Raw genomic sequence first — 10,950 nt, forward strand, 5'->3', positions numbered from 1 at the left:
GCTAACATGCTATTGAAATGCTAACATGCTATTGAAATATTAACATGCTATTGAAATGCTAACATGATATTGAAATGTTAACATGCTATTGGAATGCTAACATGCTATTGAAATGCTAACATGCTATTGGAATGCTAACATGCTATTGAAATGCTAACATGCTATTGGAATGTTAACATGCTATTGAAATATTAACATGCTATTGGAATGTTAACATGCTATTGGAATGTTAACATGCTATTGAAGTGCTAACATGCTGTTGGAATGCTAACGTGTTTCTTGTATTTCCTCTCAGGTGCAGCAGGAGGGGAAGAAGGAGGCGTCGGTCTCCGATAGCTCCGGTCAGAACTACACGGTGGGTCTGGTTGCCGTGGTGATCAGCTGTCTGTCGTCGGGTTTCGCAGGCGTTTACTTTGAGAAGATCCTGAAGGGCAGCTCGGCGTCCGTGTGGATGAGAAACGTGCAGCTGGGGATCTTCGGCATGGCGCTCGGCATGCTGGGACTGTGGTGGAACGACGGCGCCGCGGTCGCCGAGCACGGCTTCCTGTTCGGCTACACGGGCATGGTGTGGTGCGTCATCTTCAACCAGGCGTTCGGTGGGCTGCTGGTCGCCGTGGTGGTGAAGTACGCGGACAACATCCTGAAGGGCTTCGCCACCTCCTTCTCCATCATCGTCTCCACCGTGGCGTCCATCCACCTGTTCGGCTTCCACGTGGACCTGCTCTTCACGGCGGGGGCGGGGCTCGTCATCGGCGCCGTCTACATGTACAGCCTCCCCAAAGCGCCCGGCGGCTCCTCGTCCCCGAGCTCCTCCTCCTTGTCTTCCTCGGCGTCTTCGGCGTCGCCGAGGACGGACGGAGGCGAAGAGATGGAGGCGTTTCTGCCAAAGTCAGTGATGGTCAAGTGACTCCCTCTCTCTCTCACTTCCTGTTTCTCCTGGTGCTCACTCCCTCTCTCTCTCCTGCGCTCAGCAACGCTCGCTCGCCCTCTGATCATCTCCTCCTTTCTTCCTCACTTTCTCCTTCTCTTGTCTCCTTCTCTTGTCTCCTTCTCCTCCCGACTTAACTGACCTCCTCCTTCACACCTCCTCCAAACCTGGCAGATCTCCTCCTCACATCCTAACTCCTCCTTACCTACCGTGTACCTCCTTGCCTCCTCGCCTCCTCCTGAGAACACCTGGAGACTCTTCAGTTTCCTCCTCTTTCCTTTCCTTCTCTGCTCTCCTAAACTAACATCACCGACCTCCTCGCCTCCTTTCTGCTCCTCCTGTGGAGAAGAGGAGTCAGTGACCTCCTAAGAGATAAACATTCCTGATGAAGAGGAGAGCAGACACTAACTCCTCCTCCTTTCCTCCTTTCCTCTCTTCTGCGTCTCCTCTCGAGGAGGCGAGGGCGTCTCCTCTGTCCTTAAAACACTAAACCTCTCCTCCCTCCTAGCTGACCTCCTCAGAGCTCAGTGAGGACGCCACGTCTCCTCCTTCAGCCGTCCACGTCTCAGACTAACTGCTCAAAGCACAACAGGAGGAGGACGGGGGGGGGAGGGGCCACAGGGGGGAGGGGGAGGAGCCACAGGAACCCTGAGCACCTGTCTGTCTGTTACCTGTCTCGCCCTCTCTGCCTTAAATCTCTTTTCTTTACTGACTGAATGAAGAGAAAAGCCTTACGCTGAGAAACGAGCGTTTATTGATGTTTCGATCTGACCGAACGTTTTTCACCGCGCAGCTTCACGCCGGGGTCGTCACGGCGATGACGACTGATATCGATTTCCCGTTTTGAAACCACGGCAACAGAAACAGAAACAGAAGAGTTTACCAGTGACTGTAAATTTAATTTTGGATGCAGAAAGTTGCTCTGCGTGTTTTTTTTTTGTTTTGTTTTTTTCTGTGGAGCTGCACGCTGGAAACGTCTCCTCGCTCGCTCTCTCTCAGCTTCCTGTTGGCGGCCATGTTTTTTGGCCTCTGTAGACGCTCGGTTTGTGTTGGTGCCTTTTTCTTCCATCTGTACAGAAGCCATAGATGAATGTGTGGGTGTACAGTCTCACCTGGTTCAGACTCTGACCTCTGATCGGGGGTGACGGGGGCGGGGGGTGTTGAGGGGGCGGGGTTTGGGGGGGGGGGGTCGTGCTCCTTGATTGGAGCTCCTTTTTAAATGATGAATCGTATTAATGAAGGTGTTCATCCTGCAGGCGTCTCGTTGAAGAAGACGTCGTGCGGAGAATGTTTTTTTCTTTTTTCTTCTTCGGCGTGTCGGGGTTTCTCGATCAGTCGGACGCCGTCTTCGTCTGTTTCGTCCTCTGAGCTACTTCGCCGTGTTTACGTTTTCTGTTTGACGTCGGGAGGAAAGTTTTCGTCGTTGTTGTTTTGTCTCCAGATCGATGTTCGATGTTTGTGACGCCACGTTTAAGTTAGTTCAGTTAAACGCTCCGAGCTGCATTTCTTTTTTTTTTCTTTTTTTTTAACATCACTGTGACATCATCATCCAGACGCCGCGGACGCTTAGCACCGAGACGATTTGAGGCCCTTCAGGTCGGGGGAGGGGGCGTGGTCTGATGTGAGGCTTGTCGTGTGTGGTGTTACTGATCACGATCGAGTCAGTTTCCCTGAATCATAAAAATCAAACATGTTTGATGTTTTTGTTTATCTTCTGAAGTCACGTGAGATTCTGTGAGATCTCGTTCCTACAAACAAACAAACAGCTGTGCGGCGTCTCGGCCTGGCCGGGTCGTCTGGAAGCGTCCTCGTGTCTGAGGTCTCCATGTAAGATTTGAAGGTCGTCTCGTGTGTAGCCAGCTTAAAGGAGGCTTTTCTACGGTGCACCTTAAGGGACAAAGTAGTATGAGATTAATCATGATTGACTCGTTAAGGCTGAATCAAAATAATCAAACAGAAGTAATAAACGTGTAGCGGCGATGGAGCTTGGCGTCCGTATTTAAGGAGAGGTGGTTCTTCATTAAACGATGAAACACTAAACGTCATCGTGAACAGTTTGAACCTTCAGATCGACCCGGAGACAAAACATTTTTTTATTTAGATTTATTTCCTCTCAGCGCGTTGACAGAAATCTCGTTTGTCGTCGGGCGGTGGGAATCAAAGACTCAAACGTTTCAGAACGTTTCTTTTTTTATTTTTGACTTTTCTCTTTTCTGTTTTTTAATTTAAATGTATAGAAATATGAATATCTATATCAACCAGCGGACGGATTGTGTCTCTGAGGATTTCCAAAAAGAACTCTTGAGTAATATATCTTTTAATTTAATGGAATGTGGGATTGAACGGCTGTTGGTTTGTGTTTGGTGGTGGTGAACGAGGAGGAAAACTCAGCAGGTCGCTCCAGATTTCAGTTTCTATATCATCATAAATAAAATCTGTTCTGTGATCAGTTCAACATATTTATCTGGATTAAACGAACGAGGGACAGTCAGCGGCCATTTCTTCTTCTGTCATCTCAACTGTTTTTTTATTTTATATTCGAGAAGATCATCCTGAGAATAGAGCATCTCTGCATGCTTCATAATCAAAGGAGCAGTATGTAACTCTGCCCCCTAGTGTTTAAAATGGGTACTACAGTCTAAATTCTAAACATCATAGAGAGCTGTATTTAAATCGATTTACGGATAAATTATCGTAAATTAACGACTTTACTCTTGAAACAAAACGGTTTAACAAAAGGATAACGATGTTTGTCCGCTAAGGGCTTCCGTAGATGAGTGTCGTTATTCAAATGTTCCTGAGATCGTCAGAAAATAAAAACTTGCTTTCACAGCAGAATCAAATATTTACGATCTCAAGTCAGGTTATAGAAATTAGGTTTCTACTGTTTCTTCAAAATAAAAGCCCGAATCGGGTTTAAAAAAATGAAAAGAGATCAGTTTCACATTTTGAATTTGACATAAAAAAAAGGAAAAACATTTTTTTACACTTTTATTTTGAAACTGGAGCACCACCTGCTGGTTGTTTAAAAAAAAACAAAAAAAAACAACATCCTGAAAGTCTGATAAAAAGATCCTGCAGGATTTATTTTGGACCTTCCAGGTTAAAATAAATCGTCCAATTCCTCTTCCTGTCTGCAGGTCTGTGTTTGTTTAAAAACGTCACGAGGGAATCGAACAGTTTGCACCTGATTGTTGATTTCTTGTATTCTGCCTCTGAATGTGTAAATACTTCTCTTGGTAAAGTTTTTTATAAACGACATGGACTCAAAAACTCGACTTTGTCTTAATTTGTAGATCGACCACGATCAGTTTCTTCGTGACCACGAGAAGTTTTTTAATGTATTTTTAATGTTCTGCTGGGTTTATTTTCCGACAGTGAAGCAGCTTCCTGTTAGCAGAGAATCAAGTCTGACCTCCGATTTCCACATACTCCGTGCACGCCGCCGTCCGTCAGCGCCGTAGATCGCTGCCACTCTAGTCGATGTTCCTGTTTCGGTCCGTCTCTACGCTCTTCTCCGTTTCAAATACGCACCGGGTCTATTATCGACGGAGGACGCTGGACAGAATAGAACGACCCAGACAGGAAGTCAGATAAGGAAACGCACAGAGCTTCCTGTCAATTTCAAAATAAAACACATCATCCAGACTCGTGATCGTGTATTTCATCACTTTATCAACTGGACTTTCTACACGCTCACACTATGTTGATGAGCAGAGACGCCTGATTGGACGACGGAGGTCACTCCCACCACAGACTGCGTCTCGTCCAAAATCTGCTGACGTTGACCTTCTGCGCTGGTTGGACAACTTTGAAAATGAAATGGTCATTGTAGAGGAATTAGTAGAAAAACGAGGCGGCATGATAACGAGCTAATGTTGGCCTGACCGATCGGCGAGCGGTGAAGGTCGGTTTATGTCGTCATGATAAAAGTAAACACTTCCTGTTTGAGGTTGGGACGCACACACACACAGACACACACAATACTTTGCCTTGATATGACATGAGATGGTAAGGCCCGCCTCCCCATGTGCCCTCTCTCTTCTGATCGGCCGGCTCTCTGGAAGCCTTCCTGGTGAGGCAGAACGCTGTAGGGCTGCCGGGGGAGGGCTGCTCTCCAGGTCTGGTCAGTGTAAGTAGAGGCTTGAAGCCTTCTGGAGAAATTCTTTGGCGAGATTTACAGAACAAAGCCGTTTAGCGCCCTCTGCAGACTCATCCTGGGATTACTCCGACATACGTTTACCTCATGATCTGAAACTCCGCCCACGTTTAGTTTCTGCAAACAGGAAACTGCCGAAACTAAACGTCAGCAGCAATTTCATTTCATGTATATTCATTAAATCAGTTTTCACCGGCTGACAAAGAGCTCGACTCATCCTAACTTCATGTGTAAAATCAGTGGAACGACCCTGAAACCGACCAATCAGAGTGGTTTATTCTAACCTCCTTCTTCCTGTTTGTCGTCCAGGTGTGCAGGTAAACAAAAAGGATCCTGAGCGACGGACAGACGGATTGCTGCCTTCATCCTGACGACGTCCAAACAAAAACAAAACGTTTATTTCTTTTACTCAACTTCCTGTTTCAGAACTACAGCCCCCCCCGCTGGTGTAACACGGTACTGCAGCCATATCATGATACTGTTTTAAAAACGTGCTTAGTTCCAGGTGAGCTGCCTGTCATGTTCACTCCCAGATATGTGTGTGTGCCTTTAATCTCAGGAGAGGAACAGTGAACATTTTAACTCCTCAGCTTTAAGAAGTTTTAAAAGTTCAACGTTTTGGATGCAGAAATTTTACTTATTTGAACTTTGACTGAAGATGAATATCTGAGTACCTCTTCAGACGTCGTGCTGCTGAAATATTTCAACATGATAATAAGCATTTCTTTAGAGTCAACAGTCAAACTGAACTCTGACTTTTACTCAGATGTGTTTTAAAATCAGAGATAAGAGACGGAGGAATATTTAAAGCCAGTGAACAAAATATTTTATTATATTTATTTTACTTCTGATGCCTGTCAACATTTCAAACTCAAAGGTAGTATTTATTATTAAGACGTGAATTTCTTTAAATGAATGAATGCAACATTTTAAACATGAAGTCAAACTCCCTCTGGGTGTGTTGTTCTCAGCTCTGTGTTCACACCGACGGGACGGCGAGGATCAAACATGTTGTTATAAGCCGTTTCCATACTAAGAGAGAGACTGGTGCTAAAGTGCAACGTCCACTCTGAACGTCTCGATCATACCTTTAATGTTTAGCACAGAAAACTTTTATGTCATTTCCTGTTAAAGTTTTAAACACTAAAGTGCCTCAGCGCTGAAAACGACCAGCGGAGAACTGAATTAAGCTGAAAGAGAAAGTCGACCTCAAGTGACCTTTAAGGTGAAAGTTTACAGTGTTTCTCACCTCGCTGCCTCCTGAACAGTCTGCGTCTGTTTTTAAAGCTTTATGTCAAACTGAGACATTAAAGAGGAAATCAAACATCATGCTGTCACAAACTGTTTCTTTCCCTTTGTGGAGGAACTCCATAAAATCACTCCGAAATAAACTGGTGAATAAAAAAAACAGAAAGATTCAGTTTCATTTCTTTCACACATGGAACTTTCCATCCGTCCATTTTCCTCCTGGATGTTCTGGATTTGAGGTCGCAAGATGATGCTTCAGATTCTGTCCCCGAGCTCCAAAGTGTTTTTTAAATTTGTCTTCAGTGTTTTATATCGTCTTTGTCACACTGCAAACACGAGCTGCAAACAGCTGTCTGCTCATTTTAAACATCTAAGTGTAATTATTTAAAACTGCATTAAATTTACAGTAAACCCTTTAACGTCACAGTGAATCTGACATGTTTCTTATAATGAACCTTTAAAAAATGATGTTCATTTCTCAGATAATCTCCAGGTTCCTTCAGTCAGATATAAAATATGTTGGTTGCAGTTCGGTGCAGAGACCAGCAGGGGGAGACAGTGACTGTTCAGAGAGTCACTGGTTTCCCATCCAGAGCATGACACACACACACACACACACACACACACACACACACACACACACACACACACACACACACACACACACACACACACACACACACACACACACACACACACACACACACACACACACAGACACACAGACACACGGGCAGAAGCTTCAGGATCAAACATCTGACCATAGGGAAAGAATAAAATCTGAATAAACCTTTCAGCATTACAGATCAAGTTTGGAAACATCAGCACATGATGTGTGTAACTGAAAGCTACTGAGCACGGAGCCAGGTATTAGTCCGGACCTTCCTCTCTTATCGCAGGTATTAGTCAGGTCCATCCAGGCTCAAGATATTAGCTGAAGCCTTCTAACCTCATCATGGAAGTAAAGGTTCCTGTTCCATTCCAGGTATTAGTCAGTGTTCACTATTTTTGATCACTTCACAAAACCATTTAAACCTTCTTCTCTATTCCTTTATTCCCAGATGATAGCCACACCCCCCTTGCATTCTCCTCCAAATTCTTCTCCAGGTAATAGTCAGGACCTGAAACTTCAGTCACAGCCCTCCGGTTAAGATAGGTTGTTTAGAAGTATTGTCTGTTTGGTTTAATCTCAGGATGTAGTCAGTCTCTTTAAAGTCTTCTCATGGAAGAGGAGAATAAGAGTTTCCCATATCCTAAATTCTTACCTGGGCAGTTGATTCCTGGTATTAGCTGTAGCTCTTTAAACATTACCTTCTTCAACATCTCCAGGTATTAGTCTGAACCCTATCTTCAGTTATGGACTTCCAGTTGAGAAGTTGCTCAGAGGTCTTGGCTCTCATCCAGGTTTTAGTCCTCACCATTGGATCATTATTAGTTGAACTCTTATATAATCTCAGGATTTGGTCAGGGCCCTCCACTGAAAACAATGTCAGGAATTAGCCAGAATCATTGTTAAGATGTTATGTGCAGCCCCTCTAGAAGTTTTGTTAATTTCCAGGAATTAGTCAGTGTATGTCTAATCACAACACAAAATCTCAAAATTCCTTGTGCTCAGTTACTCCAGGACATAGTCCCAGCCCCTCAAATACATTCTCCTGCTCATACCCAGGTGTTAGCCAGCACCATGTAGCTTAGGTTACTGCCCTCCGTTGAAGAAATAGTTTCTCATGTACCAGGTATTAGTCTTGACCGTTCAATCATTTCCAGGTATTTGAACTCTTCACTCATTCTCAGGTATTAGTCTGATCCTCCAGATATTAGTCAGCTCCCTCCAAACCACTGATGCTGTTTTTCTTCTTTTTTCCACCTCCTCCACCTGATCTCTGTGCAGGTGAAGCTCGTCTGACAGGTGAGTGTTCACCTTTATAAACTAATGGCTGTTAGCGTGCATGAAGTAACAGAACATGAATCAACCTCCTGTGACTGGTTGTTACAGTTTATTTAAACGTCTGGTCACCAGAAGACATTTTTAACGTCTGACGCAGAATGAAACTCTTCTGTGTTCACGATGATTAAGTCGTCGGATGTGAAACCTCGATCTAAATTTACCCCGGTCTTTCTTTATCTGTGACCCTCACACAGTGCATAAATAATGAAAGAGACACAGGCCGAGGTACCAACCAACATTTTTAATAATGATACTTCTTCTTCTGATGTTCAGTCATAAAGAAAACTTCCCAACAGTTCATCAAAATTCAGATTAAAACGTTATCCCTTTAATTAATCTGAACAGTTTAAAGGTCTCATATCCTCCTCCTCTTCTTCAGTTTAAATAAGTCTCAGAGCTCCTCTTCAACATGTGTGTGAAGTTTCTTGTTCTAAATCCACTCTGATCCTGTATTTGATCATGTCTATAAACCCCTCTATTTCAGCCCTGCTCAGAACAGGCTGTTTCTGTGTCTGTACCTTTAAATATGTAAATGAGCTGTGTCTGACCACGCCCCCTCTCTGGAAGGGCTTGGGTGTACTCGGTGCTTTCTCGCTCCATGTCCTATTGTTTACGGTGAGAAGGCAGACTCAGAGGGCAGAACAAACACCTAGCTGTGGGAGGAGTCACCCACCTGGGGGAGGGGCTACTGCCACTTTACACAGAGAGAGAAACAAAACTTGAAACCTCACAGATTCAGATAGAAACTAAAATGTCCTGATGAGGGAACACATGCCTCAAAGACTTCCCAGCAGAAACACTCATGACTGTGATGACTCCACCAGGAATCAATTCAACAGTTTCAGGTTGACTTCAGTTCTGGATGTCGGAGTCGCCCCCTGCTGGACATTAGAAAGAATGCAAGTATGAGGAACTCAAGCACTGGCTTCACCTTTGTAATGGGAGGCTGCGTTCGCTTTATGTTCAGTCTGTGATTCATAAATGTGTGTGTGTGTGTGTGTGTGTGTGTGTGTGTGTGTGTGTGTGATGGAGGGGACCCCGTGACGTCAAGATGTAGCTAAAAACGGAGGAGGGGGAGTGAGGTGATGACGTCTAACAGAGAGAGAAGGAGAGGGGGAGAATGGGGGCGGGGCCGTGTGTGTGTGTGTGTGTGTGTGTGTGTGTGTGTGTGTGTGTGACGTCACTGTGAGCAGCCTCTTGTCCTTTTAAAGCCGCGGCTCGGACAGACACACAGACAGACTTTAAATACCTCAGAGCTCCTCTAACGGGACACCTGACAGCTGAACGGAGCCGGACGCGTTCCGACATTTCTTTTATTCTTCCTCCTCCTCTCTCCTCTTCTCCTTCTCTCCTTCACCTCCTTCCTCCTCCTCCTCCTCCTCCGTGGATGGAGCTGCAACAATTCCTGCACAGACAACCGCAGCGCCCGCCGCCCGCCGCCGCACGCCGCAGCCGGGACTGAAGCCCCGCAGCTCCGCGGTGATCTGCGTGACCGTGTCGTCCTCTCCGTCCTCTCGTCCCCGCAGGCCGCCGTCTCCTCCGTGACTCTCTGTTCTCCATGCGATTCTTCAGACTCACATTCAAGTGTTTCGTGGATTGTTTTTGAAGGTCGCTGTCCGACAGTCGGTGAATCTCCCTTTATTTTATCATTTGATTTTTATTTACTTATCGTTTTCTCTCGCGTTGATTGGAGAAGAAGAAGTGTGCACGTTAATCTCAGTCACTCAATTTATTTGTCTTTTTTTTTTTAAACCTGAACTCATCCGTTTGGATTAAAATCTGATAATTACAGAAAGTCTGATGTGATCGTCCCGCAGCTCGAGCTGAAGAAAACTACATTTATTATCACTGTAGAAGAAGAAGAAGGAACGGGAGCAGAAGGAGAACCGTGCGGGACCGTGCGGGACTCATCTGCTTCAGGAGGAGAACCGAACCGGAGTCAAGAAGGGGGGCAAGACTTCAGACCTGTGAGGACTGGTTTCTGACTGGTTTCTGGTGGAAACAGGTTGAAAACTAAGAAGACAAATTCAAGAGTTGAAACTTTTTTGAATTAAAGTTAGAGACCAGTTAAGAGACTGAAAGTGTTACTGGTTTGACTGGAAAATAAAACACAGTGAGGAACTGGAATAAAACTCTGACTGGAAAGAAATTAAAGGGAACCTAAGAGGTACATTTGGGATTACAGCTGACTGTGTTGACTGGTTCCTCACTGGTTCCTGACTGGTTTGGTAGTGGAGTCTACTGGTTGGCTACAACTGGGAGAAACATCAGATTTTAAGTGGACGAAAAGAAGGTAGAAAGAATTAAAGGGAACCGAGTGAGACTGAGACTGAAAGTTTGGACCTCTGACCGACTGGTTCCTGACTGGTTCCTGACTGGTTTCTTACTGGTTTCTGACTGGTTTCTTACTGGTTCCTGACTGGTTTCTGACTGGTTCCTGACTGGTTTCTTACTGGTTCCTGACTGGTTCCTGACTGGTTCCTGACTGGTTTCTGACTGGTTCCTGACTGGTTCCTGACTGGTTCCTGACTGGTTTCTGACTGGTTCCTGACTGGTTCCTGACTGGTTTCTGACTGGTTCCTGACTGGTTCCTGACTGGTTCCTGACTGGTTTCTGACTGGTTCCTGACTGGTTTCTTACTGGTTCCTGACTCGTTTCTGACTGGTT

General features: G+C 45.1%; 1 protein-coding gene across 1 annotated transcript in view; it reads left to right on the forward strand.

Annotated features, from left to right (window-relative positions):
* The window catches only part of slc35a2 (solute carrier family 35 member 2), a 12,027-nt gene extending 5,584 nt beyond the window's left edge, over window positions 1-6,443 (forward strand). Inside the window, exons 4-5 of the mRNA XM_061058450.1 lie at window positions 296-888; window positions 5,397-6,443. Coding sequence (XP_060914433.1) covers window positions 296-888; window positions 5,397-5,424 — 621 coding nt within the window. The 3' untranslated portion in view covers window positions 5,425-6,443. The remainder of the gene's footprint in view (window positions 1-295; window positions 889-5,396) is intronic.
* The last annotated feature ends 4,507 nt before the right edge of the window (window positions 6,444-10,950 follow it).

The sequence above is a fragment of the Labrus mixtus genome, chromosome 15 (genome assembly GCF_963584025.1).
Source record: "Labrus mixtus chromosome 15, fLabMix1.1, whole genome shotgun sequence".
NCBI classification, from domain to species: domain Eukaryota; kingdom Metazoa; phylum Chordata; class Actinopteri; order Labriformes; family Labridae; genus Labrus; species Labrus mixtus.